Source organism: Hemitrygon akajei, chromosome 6, assembly GCF_048418815.1.
Source record: "Hemitrygon akajei chromosome 6, sHemAka1.3, whole genome shotgun sequence".
Lineage (NCBI taxonomy): Eukaryota > Metazoa > Chordata > Chondrichthyes > Myliobatiformes > Dasyatidae > Hemitrygon > Hemitrygon akajei.
Genome location: NC_133129.1, coordinates 7,396,922 through 7,415,915, shown reverse-complemented (window position 1 = coordinate 7,415,915; position 18,994 = coordinate 7,396,922). Strand labels below are relative to the sequence as shown.

At 44.1% G+C, this 18,994-nt stretch overlaps 1 protein-coding gene across 1 annotated transcript in view; it reads left to right on the top strand.

The window, feature by feature from the left end:
- Window positions 1-18,994, top strand: part of LOC140728837 (receptor-type tyrosine-protein phosphatase kappa-like) — a 740,427-nt gene that overhangs the window by 685,458 nt on the left and 35,975 nt on the right. The window contains exon 14 of the mRNA XM_073047833.1: window positions 557-691. Coding sequence (XP_072903934.1) covers window positions 557-691 — 135 coding nt within the window. The remainder of the gene's footprint in view (window positions 1-556; window positions 692-18,994) is intronic.

Genomic DNA, 18,994 nt, shown 5'->3' with positions numbered 1-18,994 from the left:
GGATGGATAGGGTTGGAGGGTGGGGGTTTACAGTGAGGCTCAGTGGGTGTGGGGATGATGGGGTTGGAGGGAGAGGGTTTACAGTGAGGCTCAGTGGGTGTGAGGGGATGGATAGGGTTGGAGGGAGAGGATTTACAGTGAGGCTCAGTGGGTGTGGGGATGATGGGGTTGGAGGGAGAGGGTTTACAATGAGGCTTAGTGGGTGTGGGGATGGATATGGTTGGAGGGAGAGGGTTTACAGTGAGGCTGTGGGTGTGAGGGGATGGATAGGGTTGGAGGGAGAGGGTTTACAGTGAGGCTCAGTGGGTGTGAGGGGATGGATAGGGTTGGAGGGAGAGGGTTTACAGTGAGGCTCAGTGGGTGTGAGGGGATGGATAGGGTTGGAGGGAGAGGGTTTACAGTGAGGCTCAGTGGGCGTGAGGGGATGGATGGGGTTGGAGGGAGGGGGTTTACAATGAGGATCAGTGGGCGTGAGGGGATTGATGGGGTTGGAGGGAGGGGTTTTACAGTGAGGCTCAGTGGGTAAGAGTTTGGAACTGACCCCTTTACTCCCCAGCGCCACGGACTGCGAGACCGGTTCATCCTGACTCAGCTGCCACTGTCCCACACCCTGGCTGACTTCTGGGCACTTGTCTACGACCAATACTGTACCTCCATCGTGAACATGAACTGCCTGAAAGAACTCGACAAGGTGAGCTGATCACATCCTCTTGTCCCCTCACCTTCTCAACTCCCAGCACCCCTCTCCCTCGACCTTTCCCTCCACCTGCATTATGCTGTGAACTCCCCACCCCTCCCATCACCATCTCAGTTCCCCCATGCCCCTCCCCTTTGCCCCAGATTGAGGGATCCTCAATACTTAAGGCCATTTGTATTCAATGCTCACAACATGGACGCAGGGAGACCCCGGTGACCCCAGCAGTTTTTACCGTCCCGGCCGGGTCTGCTGGTCTGATGCCCTGCAGCCTCGATACCACTCAACAATGCAGCCAGATGGAGCCATCTCAATGGCTGTTGGGACAGGGGTGGGGAGCCTTGCAGGTATCAGTCTCCTCAGAATGTGTAGACTTAGCCATGCCCTTCAAGGGGTGTTGTGGGACCAAGTTAGGTCATCCATTACGTGCAGACCTGGAACTTGTGGGACAGGGAGTGTTTGTTTGTGCCTTCCTGGCGACTACAGTCATCTCTTTTGTCTTGTCCATGAATCACCCCCGTCATGATGATCAGGGAGAATCTGTAATTACCAACAAGTACCTTTATTGTCTCAGCAGAAGAACATGTGAATTGACACAACTGAATACCTGTGTGCCCACGTACTGTGTTTTCCTGACCTTCAGTAACCAGTCAAAGAATAAAAACGATAATACTAGTTAAAAAGGAGTGTCTGCTGCTGGCTACATGTTCCTCATCATCCCATTTCAAATCTCCACGTGTCTGTGGGGCTCCTCATATCCATGATAGTTGTTCTACAGGGTTATCGCTGCCATCACACGTAAAGCATCTGCTTTTATATCCATTCCTTACCGATTCAAACGTTACATTCCAGTGCCATTGCCCACAGGTCACGTGCTGACCTTTAACACCTTGTTATTGCCCCTGCTCCAGCTCAGCGTCTATTTATTGCCCTCTTCCCAGCAAGTGACAATCGGTAATTTATGGGTCTTTATTCTCAATCAGCAACAGGCTTGAATCACGCCAGCTATCACAAACCTGCATGTAATATCCACCAAAGAACACCTCACAAATAATTTCCTGCAGCACACAAAATGCTGGAGGGATTCAGCAGACCCAGCAGCATCTATGTACAGTTGACATTTTGGGCTGAGAACCTCCATCAGGACTGGAAAAAAAGATGAGTAGATTTAAAAGCTGGGAAGGGGACAGGGAAACACAAGGTGATAGGTGAACGCGCGGGGGAAAGGTGAAGTGAAGAGCTGGGAAATTGATTGGTGAAGGAGATACGACACAATACGAAGGGAGAGTTTGATAGGAGAGGACAGGCGGCTACAGAAGAGAAGCACCAGAGGGAGGCGATGAGCAGGTATAGAGATATTCCGTCTGGATAGCCTTCAACCTGAGGGCATAAATGCAATGAGACCACACTCCGGATGGAGGAACAACACCTTATATTCCGTCTGGATAGCCTCCTACCTGAGGGCAGGAACATCGATTTCTCAAACTTCCAGTCATGGCCCCCTCTTCACCATTCCCCATCCCCCTTTCCCTCTCTCACCTTATCTCCTTGTCTACCCATCACCTCCCTCTGGTGTCCCTTTTCTCTCTTCCATGGCCTTCTGTCTTCTCCTATCAGACTCCCCCTTCTCCAGCCCTGCATCTCTTTCACCAATCAACTTCCCAGCTCTTTACTTCATCCCTCCCCCTTCCAGTTTCACCTATCACCTTGTGTTTCTCTCTCCCCTCCCCACAACTTTTAAATCTCCTCCTCTTTCCTTCTTTCTCCAGTCCTGTCGAAAGGTCTCAGCCCGAAACGCCGACTGTACCTTTTTTCCGTAGATGCTGCCTGGCCTGCTGAGTTCCTCCAGCGTTTTGTGTGTGTTGCTCGGATTGCAGCATCTGCAGGTTGTCTCTTGTTTGTGAAAAATAACTTCTTATTTGGAAATGATCCCGAGTCCAGCAGATTACCTCAGGCATCATTGTGTCCACTGATCAAATCAAGTGACTTTAACTCACATAATGGAGAATGCAGTGCCCTTTTATAAAGTTGGCAGTCTCCACCTCTTCTTTCATGGCAAAAACAAAGGCAATTGATCTATCTATTTCCACTGTCCTCGATTCATTCGAATTCACTGATCTGTAGACTGTAGTTCTTTCTGGCCAGCATCTCCCTCCTGTTGATCCAAAGAAATTTATCTGAGGATCGCCAACCTCCTCTATTCTATTGACTACTCAGAGACTCCTGCAGGTGTGTGACACTTATATCATAAAAGCTAAAGGTACCATTTTTTTATTGAATTCATACGCTTTGTATACAACTGTCTTCTCTATTACAAAACCACCATCCTCTTCCTTTTGCACAACTTTAGCCTTTCACCTTCTAAGGTGAAACATACACCATTATCGGTGTACATAAAATATTACAGCACCGTCTGGTATTATCCTCACCCGTGGATACATTTGATCGCCCACTCCAAAACTGATCCAAACGGTCTGTCATGCAATATGTCATTTGCTTTATCAGCATGTCTTAAAAACTTCTGTGTATTTAGTCCATTGATGGATTATCTCCTTTGCCTCCTCCATAACTCATGTCCAATCTGCAGTCAGATGAGGGACTGGTGGCAACTCAGTAACAACATAGTCCCACAGATGTAGATCCTTAAGATACAGGAGTTGAATTGGGCCATCTGGCCCATCGAGTCTGCTCTGCCATTTCATCATGGCTGATCCAATTTCCTGCCTTCTGCCCATGTCCCTTCATGCCCTGACCAATCAAGAATCTACCAACCTCTGCTTTACATACACATAAAGACTTGGCCTCCACAGCTGCCTATAACTAAGAATTCCACAGATTCATCACTCTCTGGCTAAAGAAATTCCTCCTCATCTTCATTCTAAAAGGACGCTCCTCTATTCTGAGGTTGTGTCCTCTGTTCTTCAACTCTCCCACCATAGGACACATCCTCTCCACATCCACTCTATCAAGGCCTTTTACCATTCAATAGGTTTCAATGAGGTCACCCTTCATTCTTCTGAATTCCAGTGAAGACAGGCCCAGCGTCATCAAACACTCTTCATATGACTAGCCATTTAACCCTGGAATCATTTTCACGAACCACCTTTGAACCCTCTCCAGTTTCTCAGATAAGGGGCCCAATTATTGAGGTACTTAATGAATACTTTGCTTCGGTATTCACTACGGAAAAGGACCTTGGCGATTGTAGCAACTTACAGCGGACTGAAAAGCTTGAGCATATAGACATTAAGAAAGAGGATGTGCTGGAGCTTTTGGAAAGAATCAAGTTGGATAAGTCGCTGGGACCAGCCTCTGGCAATGATCTTTGCATCATCAATGGGGACGGGAGAGGTTCTGGAGGATTTGGAGGGTTGCAGATGTTGTTCCTTTATTCAGGAAAGGGAGTAGAGATAGCCCAGGAAATTATAGATCAGTGAGTCTTACCTCAGTGGTTGGTAAGTTGATGGAAAAGATCCTGAGAGGCAGGATTTATGAACATTTGGAGAGCCATAATATGATTAGGAATAGTCAGCATGGCTTTGTCAAAGGCAGATCGTGTCTCACAAGCCTGTTTAAATTTTTTGAGGATGTGACTAAATACATTGATGAAGGAAGAGCAGTACATGTAGTGTACATGGATTTCAGCAAGGCATTTGATAAGGTACCCCATGCAAGGTTTATTGAGAAAGTAAGGAGGCATGGGATCCATGGGGACATTGCTTTGTGGATCCAGAGCTGGCTTGCCCACAGAAGGCAAAGAGTGGTTGTAACATAGAAAAACTACAGCACAATACAGACCCTTCGGCCCACAATACTGTGCCGAACATGTACTTATTATAGAAATTACTTAGGGTATAAATAACCTGGATGAGGAAGTGGGGGGATGGGTTAGTAAGTTTGCTGATGACACAAAGGTTGGGGTGTTGTGGTTAGTGGGGAGGGCTGTCAGAGGTTACAGCAGGACATCAATAGGATGCAAAACTGGGCTGAGAAGTGGCAGATGGAGTTCAACCCAGATAAGTGTGAAGTGGTTCATTTTGGTAGGTCAAATATGATGGTAGAATACAGTATTAATGGTAAGACTCTTGACAGTGCGGAGGATCAAAGGGATGTTGTGGTCTGAGTCCGCAGGACACTCAAAGTTGCTGTGCAGGTTGACTGTGTGGTTAAGAAAGTACAATATATAGTGTGTTGGCCTTCATCAACCATGAGATTGAGTTCAAGAGCCGTGAGGTAATGTTACAGCTATATAGGACCCTGGTCAGACCCCACGTGGAGTACTGTGTTCAGTTCTAGTCACCTCACTACAGGAAGGATGTGGAAACTATAGAAATAGTGCAGAGGACGTTTATAAGGATGTTGCTTGGATTGTGGAGCATGCCTTATGAAAATAGGTTGAGTGAACTCGACCTTTTCTCCTGGGAGCGACGGAGGATGAGAGGTGACCTGACAGAAGTGTACAAGATGATGAGAGGCTTTGATCGTGTGGATAGTCAGAGGCTTTTTCCCAGGGCTGAAATGGCTGCCACACGAGGACACAGATTTAAGGTGCTTGGGTGTAGGTACAGAGGAGATGGTAGGGGTAGGTTTTTAAGGCAGAGAGTGGTGAGTGCGTGGAATGGGCTGCTGGCAACTGTGGTGAAGGTGGATACGATAGGGTCTTTTAAGAGACTTTTATATAGGTACATGGAGCTTAGAAAAACAGATTGCTATGCGTAACCCTGGGTAATTTCTAAGGTAGGGACATGTTCATAGCATTTTGGGCCGAAGGGCCTGTATTGTGCTGTAGGTTTTCTATGATTCTGAAACTACTCACAAGACTGTAAGAGAGGCCTCACTAGTGCTTTATAAAGTCTCAATATTACATCCTACTCTTATGTTCTAGTCCTCTCGCAATGAATACTAACATCGCATTTACCTTCCTCACCACAGACTCAACATGCAAATCAACATTTAGGGAATTCTGCACAAGGACTCCCAAGTCCTTATGTACCTCCATTTTTTTTATTTTTCTCCGTTTAGAAAATAATTAACCCTTTCGTCTCTTCTATCAAAGCGCATGACCATACATTTCCGAACACTGCTCCATCTTCCACCGCTTTGCTCATTCTCCTAATCTGTCTAAGTCCTTCTGTAGCCTCTATATTTCATCAAAACTACCTGCCAATCCACCTACCTTCATATTGTCTGCAAATTTGCAACAAAGTCAACAATTCCATCATCAAAATCGATGACATACAACGAAAAAAGAATCAGTCCCAGCACAGACTGTTGTGGAACACCACTAGTCACTGGCAGCCAGCCAGAAAAGGCTCCCTTTATTCCCACTCTTTGCCTCCTGCCAATCAGCCACAATTTTATCCATGCTAGAATCTCTCCTGTAGTACCATGGGCTCATAGCTTGTTAGGCAGTCTCGTGTGGCACCTTGTCAAAGGCCTTCTGAAAATCCAATGATACAACTTCAACCAGTTCTCTTTTGTTTATTCTGCCTGTTATTTCTTCACAGACTTCCAACAGATTTGTCAGGCAAGTTTTCCCTTAAGGAAACCATGCTGACTATGGCCTATTTTATCATGTGCATCTGAGTACCCTGAGACCTCATCCTTAATTATTGACTCTACCATCTTCCCAACTACTGAGGTCAAACTAACTGGCCTATAGTTTCCTTTCTTCTGCCTCTCTCCCCTTTCTAGAATAGTGGAGTGACATTTGCAATTTTCCAGTCTTCCAGAACCATTCCAGAATTTAGTGATTCTTGAAAGATCATTACTAATGCCTCCACAATCTCTTCAGCCACCTTTTTCAGAACTCTGGGGGTGTACGCCATCTGGTCCAGATGACTTATCTACCCTCAGACCTTTCAGTTTCTATGAACCTTCTCTCTAGTTATGGTAACTTCACCCACTTCATGTCTGCTGACACCTGAAACTTCCGCCATGCTGCTAGTGTCTCCCACGGTGCAGACTGATGCAAAATACTTATTCAGCTTGTCTGCTGTTTCTTTGTCCCTCATTATTACCTCTTCAGCATCGTTTTCCAGTGATCCGATATCTATTCTCTCCTCTCCTTTACACTTTATGTATCTGAAGAAACTTTAGGTATCCTCTTAAATATTATTGGCTAGCTTATTTTCATATTCCATTTTTATCTTCTTAGTGACTTTTTCCATTGCTTTTTAAAAACTTCCAGTCCTCTAACCTCCCAATAATTTTTGCTCTATTATATGCCCTCTCTTTAGCATTTATGTTGGCTTTGACTTTGACCATAAGACTTAGGAGCAGAATTAGGCCATTCAGCCCATCGAATCTGCTCCGCCATTCCATCATGGCTGATCCCAGATCCCATTCAACCCCATACACCTGCCTTCTCGCCATATCCTTTGATACCCTGACCGATTGGGAAATTATGAACTTCCGCCTTAAATATATGCACAGACTTGGCCTCCACCACAGTCTGTGGCAGAGCATTCCACTGATTCACTACTCTATGGCTAAAAAAAAATACTTTCTTACCTCTGCTCTAAGGGTTGCCCTCAATTTTCAGGCTGTGCCCTCTAGTTCTGGATACCCCCACCATGTCTCCACATCCACCCTGTCTCATCATTTCAACATTTGGTAGGTTTCAATGAGATCCCCACACATTCTTCTAAATTATGGTGAGTGCAGGCCCTAAGCTGCCAAACGCTCCTCATATGTTAACCCATTCATTCCCAGAATCATCCTCGTGAACCTCAAATGTATTCTCTCCTGTGATAACACATCCTTTCTGAGATATGAGGCCCAAAACTGTTGACAATACTTCAGTGTGACCTGATTAGTGTCTTATAAAGCATTGCATTTGCCTTTTTTACCACAGACTCAACCTGTAAATTAACCTTCTGTAAGTCTTGCACGAGGATGCCTAGGTCCCTCTACTCCTCTGATGTTTGAAACTTCTCCCCATTTAGATAATAGTCCACACTATTTTTCCTTTTACCAGAATGCATTATCATACATTTCCCAACACTGTATTCCATCTGCTACTTTTTTGCCCATTCTTCCAATTTGTCTAAGTCCTGCTGCAATTGCATTGCTTCCTCAGCACTACCTACCCCTTCACCTATTTTCATATCATCTTCAAACTTTGCCACAAAGCTATCAGTTCCTTTATGCATCAAGTTGTATCCTGATAATTTTCTCCAGAAATATCCCACATTTTCTGCTAAATGGACTGTGTCTGGCTCCCCAACTCTTCTGTATCTAAAGTACTGGCCATTGAAAACCTTGATGCATAATATGTTTTCACTAATTCCAATAGTCCTCTCTTCTTTCAATTTTTGACTGACTTAAACTCACTCCTGCTTCATTATCTCCAAAGAAAATGAGTAAATAACTGTCTTGTTGTAGACAAGTAACCATTCTGGCACCATTATTTTAGTTAAATTAAAGATCACCTGCACTGGGTGGTACACTAGCACCAAAGCAACAAATTTTCTCCATATCTTCTAACAGTAATCCTACCGCCTTTTGTGTTACGCTGGGTCTCACTACGTTTAGGCTCTGGTGTAGCTCCAGCTACTTGAGGTTGTAGGGTAGTTGATTTTACAATATTCTCATCATATCAAATTAAACCTGTAACACACACGTGTAATTTCTGTTCTTCTTTTCAGATTCAATAATAAATTATTTTAAGTCCATATTTTCTGTTTTCTAGCCCATCCAAGCCAGACTCCCAATTCTCTTAGGACTCAAGCCATCCGTGTTTTTTGTTCTACTCAATTTCATTTCAGGATAGGGGACATAGGAACCTACATGTTTTCCCTTTTCTTTATCTTCATGTCAAAACTCCCCAGATTCTCAGACTGATAGAATGGAAAAGTTCCTCCTCAGTCAAATCTGTCGCCATCTACTTGGAACATCTGTTCCAACCTCAAATCTTCCAAATCAGGAATTTCATGCACATCGATTGTCAAGGCTCCGAGATCAGCACCATCACATACATTGATTGATAACATTCCTGTTTCTCCCCCACCAATTTCAACTGGGTGATGTGGTATCATCCACTTTTATCTGGAGAAATCAGTACCTCCCTATATGCTGATGGACTTTGTCTATAACTTCACATTACCCTGCAAACCTTGGATTAACAAAATGAGGTGGGTTAGTGTATGCTAATCATTGCTTAATCCTAGATTTAAGTCCATGGGACTCATTTTTGAGTCAAAGGAGAATTTACTCTGTTGTTTTTTCTTTCCTAATTGATGGGCCTCCTTCACGAGCTCTACCAATTATTGTACCCAATTTTCTGACCCAATCCTATCTTTTCAGGTTCTAACAAGCCTAATCTTCACAACTCCTCCAACCTTCTTATGTTTCTTCTGGTCAAGAGTTGATGATGCCACTGCATTCATTATTATCATCTGTACACGAAGCAAAACAACTTGCCCTGGTGTTCCCTCGTTTCGGCAATCACTTTTTTAACGTTCAGTTCATCCTTTCCACAATTCCACTAGACTGCGGACTATAGGGTACATGCAATCTCTACTTGATCCCTAAAAGTGCAATGACATCCTGAATTATCTGGGCTGTAGAATGTGCACCTCAATCTAATTCTATACTCTGAGGTAATCCCCAGTGAGTGCAAACTCCTTTCCAATAAGATTTTTGGAGTGGCTTTGGCCTTGTATGTCTTAATCGGGAAAGTTTCCACACACACGGTGAAAGTACCTACCATGACAAGAATGTATTTGTAACCTCCTGGAGTGGGTGACAAAGGTCCATAGAAGATAGTACATAGAAATCTACAGCACAGTACAGGCCCTTCAGCCCACAATGTTGTGCCGACCGTGTAACTTAATCTAGAAACTGCCTAGAATTTCCCTAGTGCATAGTCCTCTATTTTTCTAAGCTCCTGTACCTATCCAGGAGTCTGTTAAAAGACCCTATCGTATCCGCCACCACCACCGTCACCAGCAGCCCATTCCACACACTCACCACTCTCTGCATAAAAATTTACCCCTGACCTCTCCTCTGTACCTTCTTCTAAGCACCTTAAAACTATGCCATCTCATGTTAGCCGTTTCAGCCCTGGGAAAAAGCCTCTGACTTTCCACACAATCAATGCCTCTCATCATCTTATACACCTAACAGGTCACCTCTCATCCTCTGTTGCTCCAAGGAGAAAAGGCCAAGTTCACTCAACCTATTCTCATAAGGCATGCTCCCCAATCCAGGCAACATCCTTGTAAATCTCCTCTGCACTCTTTCTATAGTATCTACACCCTTCCTGTAGTGAAGTGGGGTCTGACCAAGGTCTTCTATAGCTGTAACATTACCTCACGGCTCTTGAACTCAATCCCATGGTTGATGAATGCCAACACACCATACGCCTTCTTAACCACACTGTCAACCTGCACAGCAGCTTTGAGTGTCCTGTGGACTTGGACCCTCAGATTCTCCACGCTGCCAAGAGTCTTACCATTATATTCTATCGTCAGATCTGACCTACCAAAATGAAACACTTCACACTTATCTGGGTTGAAGTCCACCTGCCACTTTTCAGCCCAGTTCTGCATCCTATCGATGTCCTGCTGTAACCTCTGACATCTCTCCAGCCTAGCCACCACACCCCCAACTTTTGTGTCATCAGCAAAATTACTAACCCGTCCTTCTACTTCCTTATCCAGGTCATTTATAAAAATCACCAAGAGGAGGGGTCCCAGAACAGATCCCTGTGGAACACCACTGGTCACCGACCTCCATGTAGAATACAAACCATGTGGGCAAGCCGATTCTGGATCCACAAAGCAAGGTCTCCATGGTTCCCATGCTTCCTCACTTTCTGAAGGAGCCTTGCATGAGTAACCTTGTCAAATGCCTTACTGAAGTCCACAATCACTACATCCACTGCTCTACCTTCATCAATGTGTTTTGTTACACCCTCAAAGAATTCAATCAGGCTCGGAAGGCACGACCTGCCCTTGACAAAGCCAAGCTGACTATCCCTAATCAGATTATGTCTCTCCAAATGTTCATAAATCCTGCCTCTCAGGATCTTCTCCAACAACTTGTCCACTACTGAAGTGAGACTCACTGGTCTATAATTTCCTGGGTTATCTCTACTTCCTTTCTTGAACAAGGGAACAACATTTGCAATCCTCCAATCCTCCGGAACGTCTCCCGTCCCTATTGATGATGTAAAGATCATCGCCAGAGGCTCAGCAATCTCTTCCCTTGCCTCCCACAGTAGCCTGGGGTATATCTCATCTGGTCCCAGTGACTTATCTAACTTAATGCTTTTCAAAATCTCCAGCACATCCTCTTTCTTAATTTCTAAATGCTCAAGCATTTCAGTCTGCTGTAAGTCATCCCTATAATTGCCAAGGTTGTTTTCACTGGTGAATACTGAAGCAAAGTATTCATTAAGTACCTCTGCTACCTCCTCCGACTCCATGCACACGTTTCCACTATCACACCTGATTGGTCCTATTCTCACACGGCTCATCCTCTTGCTCTTCACAAACTTGTAAAATGCCTTGGGGTTTTCCTTAATCCTGCTCACCAAGGCCTTCTCATGGCCCCTTCTAGCTCTCCTAATTTCATTCTTAAGCTCCTTCCTGGCGCCCTTGTTATTTTCTAGAGCTCTAATTGTAGCTAGTTTCTTCAACCTTTCATAAGCTTTTCTTTTCTTCTTAGCTAAATTTTCTACATCCTTTGTACACCACGGTTCTTTTAACCTACCACCCTTTCCCTGTCTCAATGGAATGTGCCTATGCAGAATGCCATGCTGTTCAGAGTGTTCAGAACCTTGAACATTTGCCACATTTCTGACATGCATTTCCCTGAAAACATCTGTTCCCAGTTTATGTTCCCAAGTTTCTGCCTAATAGCATCATATTTCCCCCTAGCCCAATTAAATGTTTTCCCAAATTGTCTGCTCCTATCCCTCTCCAGCACTATGGTGAAGGAGATAGAGTTGTGATCACTGCCTCCAAAATGCTGTCCCAGTGAGAGACCTGACCAGGTTCATTTCCCAATACCAGATCAGATACAGCCTCTCCTCTAGCTGACTTATCTACATATTGCATCAGGAAGCCCCTTGCTCTAAGGAGATGCCAGTCAATATTAGGAAAATTAAAATCTTCCTTCATAACAAGCCTATTATTTTTGCAACATTCCAGCATCTGTCTCCCTATCTGCTCCTCAATGTCTCTGTTACTATTGGGGATCTATAAAAAAACACCCGGTAGAGTTATTAAGGAGTTCCAGCTACTTGATGCCGTCTTTCAGGAGCTGGAGTTGGCTGCACTTCCCACAGGCGTAGCCATCAGGTTCCATGAGTTCCCACATCCGACAGGAGGAGCATCCCACTGTCATATCTGCCATCCTGTCTGCACTGTACCACGGGAACCAAGACCAAATCAGCAACAACGAGAGGAAAAACCTTCCCTTCTTACCTGTCTCTTCGGCCTCAGGTCAAAGCCTCTAAGCTCCCACTCTGACGATGGCTGCTTTGCTGGACTCCCTCTCTCTTTGGCCTCAGTCTCTTCTCATTGAAGCCTCAGTCAAAGCCTCTAAGCTCCCACTCCGACGATGGCTGCTTTGCTGGACTCCCTCTCTCTTTGGCCTCAGTCTCTTCTCATTGAAGCCTCAGTCAAAGCCTCTAAGCTCCCACTCCGACGATGGCTGCTTTGCTGGACTCCCTCTCTCTTTGGCCTCAGTCTCTTCTCATTGAAGCCTCAGTCAAAGCCTCTAAGCTCCCACTCCGACGATGGCTGCTTTGCTGGACTCCCTCTCTCTTTGGCCTCAGTCTCTTCTCATTGAAGCCTCAGTCAAAGCCTCTAAGCTCCCACTCCGACGATGGCTGCTTTGCTGGACTCCCTCTCTCTTTGGCCTCAGTCTCTTCTCATTGAAGCCTCAGTCAAAGCCTCTAAGCTCCCACTCCGACGATGGCTGCTTTGCTGGACTCCCTCTCTCTTTGGCCTCAGTCTCTTCTCATTGAAGCCTCAGTCAAAGCCTCTAAGCTCCCACTCCGACGATGGCTGCTTTGCTGGACTCCCTGTCTCTTTGGCCTCAGTCTCTTCTCATTGAAGCCTCAGTCAAAGCCTCTAAGGTCCCACTCCGACGATGGCTGCTTTGCTGGACTCCCTCTCTCTTTGGCCTCAGTCTCTTCTCATTGAAGCCTCAGTCAAAGCCTCTAAGGTCCCACTCCGACGATGGCTGCTTTGCTGGACTCCCTCTCTCTTTGGCCTCAGTCTCTTCTCATTGAAGCCTCAGGTCAAAGCCTCTAAGCTCCCACTCCGACGATGGCTGCTTTGCTGGACTCCCTCTCTCTTTGGCCTCAGTCTCTTCTCATTGAAGCCTCAGGTCAAAGCCTCTAAGCTCCCACTCCGACGATGGCTGCTTTGCTGGACTCCCTCTCTCTTTGGCTTCAGTCTCTTCTCATTGAAGCCTCAGTCAAAGCCTCTAAGCTCCCACTCCGACGATGGCTGCTTTGCTGGACTCCCTCTCTCTTTCTGTGGTGTAAAAAAACAAGAAAAACTGCCACATGTAGAGAAATAACTCACCGTGTCTGGTGGCACTCCGCTGCCGCCGATGCCTAACGTTATTTCTCTGTAAGTTAGTCCAAGGCCCTTTTACTGGTCTGGTATGTCGGAGGGCTCCTTTCTTTACATTTCCGTCAGGATTATATTGTGCACAAATCAAGCAATTCTTGACGTAGTGCCCCACGTCCTCCTTCAGTCTACACTGCCAGCACGCTACCTTTATCTTTTCCAGGGTGCTGTCGGCTCCCTGCTGTCCCCATCGATCATGGTACCAGTGGACCATCTGAGTTCTTCCTCTCCCTAGAACCACATACAGTTCTACTCCATCCTTAACATGTACACCCTCGTGTTCTTTGTACACTTCTGACCCTGCTTCTTCTAATAATTTTTAAAATTCTTGATCTTTCTTCTGGTTAAATCCATAACCTTAATCTGTTGTACCTCTGCCTCCCAATCTCCCCATAATGTGGCTGCCATTCTTGCCCATTTAATGCACCTTGCTTTGCTGACTCATCAGCTTTCTTGGGATAATTTAGACTAAGCTTTCACCTTTACGACTCTGTACTCCTTCCCCTTCGCTTCTTCAAATATATACCACAACAGAACAGCAAATGGGAGGGGCTTTCCATCAACTGAAACTAACCCTCTGGCTCCCCACAGAGGCAAATGTTCTGTACATACTATCAGAGTGCATGGCTGATCCAGGTGGGTGGCTAATCACATGCCACTGCTGACTGTGCACTCGTATAACTTTAAAGCTACATTTTACCTTTCCTGTCCATCTTCATCCTCTTCATATACATTGCACCTGCTTCTCTCATCCATCTGTACTGATGAGGAGCCATCTACAAAAATGTTAAAATAGGGTTTTTCCTGTGTGTTTTCCCCTTGTTTGAGTCTTTCTTGAGTATTGCTTTCTAATCTTATTACACGTTGTATCAGAGGGATAGGAAGGTAGGCGGGGTGGGGGGGGTGGCGTGGCTCTACTGGTAAAGAATGGCATCAAATCAGTAGAAAGATGTAACATAGGATCGGATTGTTGAATCCTTGTGGGTTGAGTTAAGAAACTGCAAGGGTAAAAGGACGTTGATGGCAGTTGTACACAGGCCTCCCAACGGTGGCTGGGAGGTGGACCACAGGTTACAACAGGAAATAGAAAAGGCGAGTCAAAAGGGCAATGTTATGGTAGTCATGGGAGATTTTAACATGCAGGTCGATTGGGAAAATCAGGTTGGTAATGGATCTCATGAGAGTGAGTTTGTTGAATGCCCACGAGATGGTTTTTTAGAGCAGTTTGTCATTGAGCCTACTGGGGGGATCAGATACACTGGATTGGGAGTTATGTAATGAACCGGAGGCGATTAGGGAGCTTAAGGTGAAAGAATCCTTAGGAACCAGTGATCAGAATATGATTGAGTTCAACTTGAAATTTGATAGGGAGAAGGTAAAGTCTGATGTAGCAGTATTTCAGTGGAGTAAGGGAAATTACAGTGGTATGAGAGAGGAGTTGGCCAAAGTAAATTGGAAGGAACTGCTGGCAGGGACGTCAGCAGAGTAACAATGGTGTGAGTTTCTGGGAAAATGAGGAAGGTGCAGGTCATGTGTATTCCAAAAATGAAGAAAAACTCAAATGGTGAAGTAGTACAACCGTGGCTGACAAGGGAGGTCAAAGCTATTGTAAAAACAAAAGAAAGGGTGTACAACAAAGCAAAACATAGTGGGAAGATAGAGGATTGGGGAGTTTTTAAAACCCTACAGAAAGCAGCTTAAAAAAATCATTAGAAAGGAAAAGGTGGAATATGAAAGCAAGCTAGAAAATAATATCAAAGTGAATAGTGAAAGTTTTTTCAAGTATGTTAAAAATAAAAGAGAAATGAGAGTGAATATAGGACCGCTAGAAAATGAGGCAAGAGAACTAATAACCAGGGACAAGGAGAGTATTTTGCATCAGTCTTCACAGTGGAACACACCAGCAGTGTGCCTGATGTAGTGTGTGAAGGAAGAGAAGTGGGTGCAGTTATTGTTACAGGAGAGAAGATGCTCAAAGAGCTGAAAGAATTAGAGGTACATAAGTCACCCACACCAGAGGAACTGCACTCTAGGGTTCTGAAAGAGGTAGCGTTAGAGATGATCATTAGAAATTATCTTTAAAAAATTATTGGCGTCTGGCATGGTACCAGAGGACAGGAAAATTGAAAATGTCACTTCACTCTTTAAAAAAGGAAGAAGGCGGCAGAAAGGAAATTATAGACCAGTTAGCCTGACCTCTGGTTGGGAAGATGTTGGAGTCAATTGTTAAGGCTGAGTTATGGAGTACTTGGTGACACAGGACAAGATAGAACAAAGTCAGCATGGTTTCCTTCCGGGAAAATCCTGCCTGACAAACCCGTTGGAATTCTTTGAGGAAATTACAAGTAGGATAGATAAAGAGGATACAGTGGATGTATATTTGGACTTTCAAAAGGCCTTTGACAAGGTGCCACATGTGAGACTGCTTACAGGTTAAGAGCCCATGGTATTACAGGAAAGTTACCAACATAGTTAGAGCATTGGCTGACGGTTAGAAGGTAGCAACTAGGAATAAAAGGATCCTTTTCTGGTTGGCTGCCAATGACTAGTGGTGTTCCACAAGCATCAGTGTTGGGATCGCTTCTTTTTATGCTGTATATCAACGATTTAGATGACGGAATAGATGGATTTTTTGACAAATTTGCAGACGATATGAAGATTGGTGGAGGGTCAGGTAGTTTCATTTTTCATTTTCAATCTTTTTTATTGATTTAAAAGAATAAGGATAAATACAGATCAGAGGAGGTTATCTCCAATACATATTTCAATAGATAGATAGATACTTTATTCATCCCCATGGGGAAATTCAACATTTTTTCCAATGTCCCATACACTTGTTGTAGCAAAACTAATTACATACAATACTTAACTCAGTAAAAATATGATATGCATCTAAATCACTCTCTCAAAAAGCATTAATAATAGCTTTTAAAAAGTTCTTAAGTAGTTTACTTAAATACATTAAATACAATCAACCCCGGCACTTTAACATATCTTACTCCTGGCGGTTGAATTGTAAAGCCTAATGGCATTGGGGAGTATTGACCTCTTCATCCTGTCTGAGGAGCATTGCATCGATAGTAACCTGTCACTGAAACTGCTTCTCTGTCTCTGGATGGTGCTATGTAGAGGATGTTCAGAGTTATCCATAATTGACCGTAGCCTACTCAGCGCCCTTCGCTCAGCTACCGATGTTAAACTCTCCAGTACTTTGCCCACGACAGAGCCCGCCTTCCTTACCAGCTTATTAAGACGTGAGGCATCCCTCTTCTTAATAATAGTACAAACAAAGAAAGGAATATAGACTGTCAAAACCATATATAGTATTAAGCTAATATAAAGAGAAAAAAGAACCACATCTCCTCTTAATGATTCATAGAGAAAAAAAAGACTCAAAGTTTCTGTTATTGAGGAAAAAAACCCAATAAACTAACCTGAAACAAAAAACAGGGGGCTGGGCAGTCCATTATGAGGATACAGTTTTAAAAAAAGGAAAAATCCTTCTGGTCAAATCTAAAACTTGGCGGAGAAGAGAAAAGAAAATAACTGAAAAAGTAAAAAGAATTAGATCATATGAAAATATTGAATAAAAGGTCACCATATATGTTCAAATTTTTTAAATGTATCAAACGTCCGACTCCTAATTTTCTCCAAACTTAAACATGACATACTGGAGGAGAGCCAGGAAAAACCAGCTGGTGGTTCGGGATCCATCCAGTTCAATAGAATAACTCTCCTAGTCAATAAAGTTGAGAAAGCTATCATGCGTTTCCTGCTTCCATTGGAATAATCCCAAAGATTGCTGTAAATGAATTAGGTTGTAGGTCCAAACCTATGACTTTTGATAACATTCTAAAAACATCTCTCCAAAAATTATTTAACTTTATGCAGGACCAAAACATATGAGTTAAGGTAGCCACCTCAGTGTTACATCTGTCACAGGTGGGATTTATGTTAGTGTCACGTACCCCGTGACCGGGTTACTGAACCAGCAGAAATGGAATACACGTTGGAGTCTGGTATTACTGTAACTAATAGTGTTTATTAGTAAACTAAGTAATACAGTACTATAAAATGCAAATATATGAAACAGGTTAGCAATGATATATACAGAAGTGTGGAAATATGAATCAGAACCAAGCTCTTTCAAAGTCTAGGGGTAAATGGATAGACTTACGATGGTGAAGAGTTCAGTTCAGTTTAGGTCAAGGTAGTTGCTGGTGTACCGTTGGGGGAGGAGGAGAGAAAGAGAGAGAGAGAGAGAGAGAAAATGAATATGAGAATGAGAATATGCCGTTGCTGTCGAACCTTCGGTTATCTTCCTGTCCTGTTATGGTCACCGACTGTGACCCCGTACAACCATTCTTCAGTGGTAGACCTGTCACCCAGGCGAGGGTGGGCACACAACAAGTCTCCACCAGTCGCACCTTCACACACTGTGAACCACTGATCGATTCCCCTGAATCGATCCTCCAAACCCCCACCTTCACGTGAGTGCACAATGCTCTCTCAGTGTCCCGTGGTGTGTCTGCTTGTGTCTTAGCAGACCTGCTTTTTATCTCCCCTCTGCAGGGCACCGGCTGTCCATCAGGCCAGTCCCCCCTTGCTGTCTCTGCAAGAATCTAACAAGCAGGCAGAGAAAGTGTCCTTGGAACAAAGGTAAACAATCAGACAAGCAGGCATAATATTAAATCATGTCTTTCTCTCTTTCATCTGTGCGGGATGCCTCCCCCCTTCTTCTCTCTCTCTCTCTCTCTCTCTCTCGTTAGCAGCATAGTTCACAGGGGGGTCAGCTCTGGACCCCATCTCAGCTTGGTTTTCTCATCACATTAGAAAAAATATGCGCTAGTTTATCTTTTGATATACGCGCCCTGTGCACTACCTTGAACTGAATCAAGGAGTGATGGGTGCAGATAGATGAATTGTTAACTAAATGACAAATTTTATTCCATTGATTACCTGAAAGTGACTCTTGAAGTTCCAATTCCCAAGCATGTTTAACCTTATCATTAGACATCATTCCTAAATTCAATAGCCGTTTATACAGAATGGCTATCAATCCTTTTTGAAATGGTTTAAGCTGAAAGATAACATCTATCATATTTGATAAATGAGCAAATGGGTAACAAATCATGTAAAAAAATTCCTGACTTATAAATATCTAAAAAAATTGTGCATTAGATATATCATATTTGTGGGTCAGGTAGTTTTGCCAGCTGATGGCGTAGTGGCATCAGAACAAAGGCTCCCGAGTTCGAATCCAGCCGGCTCCCTTGCACGCTTTCCATCCGTGCTGGGCTGAGCGTCGAGCTAGCAACTCAGCCTCATAAAAATAAGAAATCCTGCTAAAAAAAAAAGCCGTCACGACGGCTTCCCGATAACTCCACTCGGAGTTTAGGGCTTTCTTCTTCTTCAGATAGTGTTGAGGAAACAGGTAGGATGCAGAAGGACTTAGACAGATTAGGAGAGTGGGCAAGAAAGTGGCACTGTTGGAAAATGCATGGTCGTGTACTTTGTTTTTTTTTGTAATTTATTTTTTATTGAAGTTCATCGTCAAACAAACATTTCCATAAGATGTATTTCAGATATTGTACATATACAGTCGGCCCTCCTTATCCGCGAATTCCACATGCGTGAATTCAACTAACCACAAATCAAGAAAACCTGAAAGTTCTCTCTCCAGCAAACGTTTGTCTTAGTATGTATT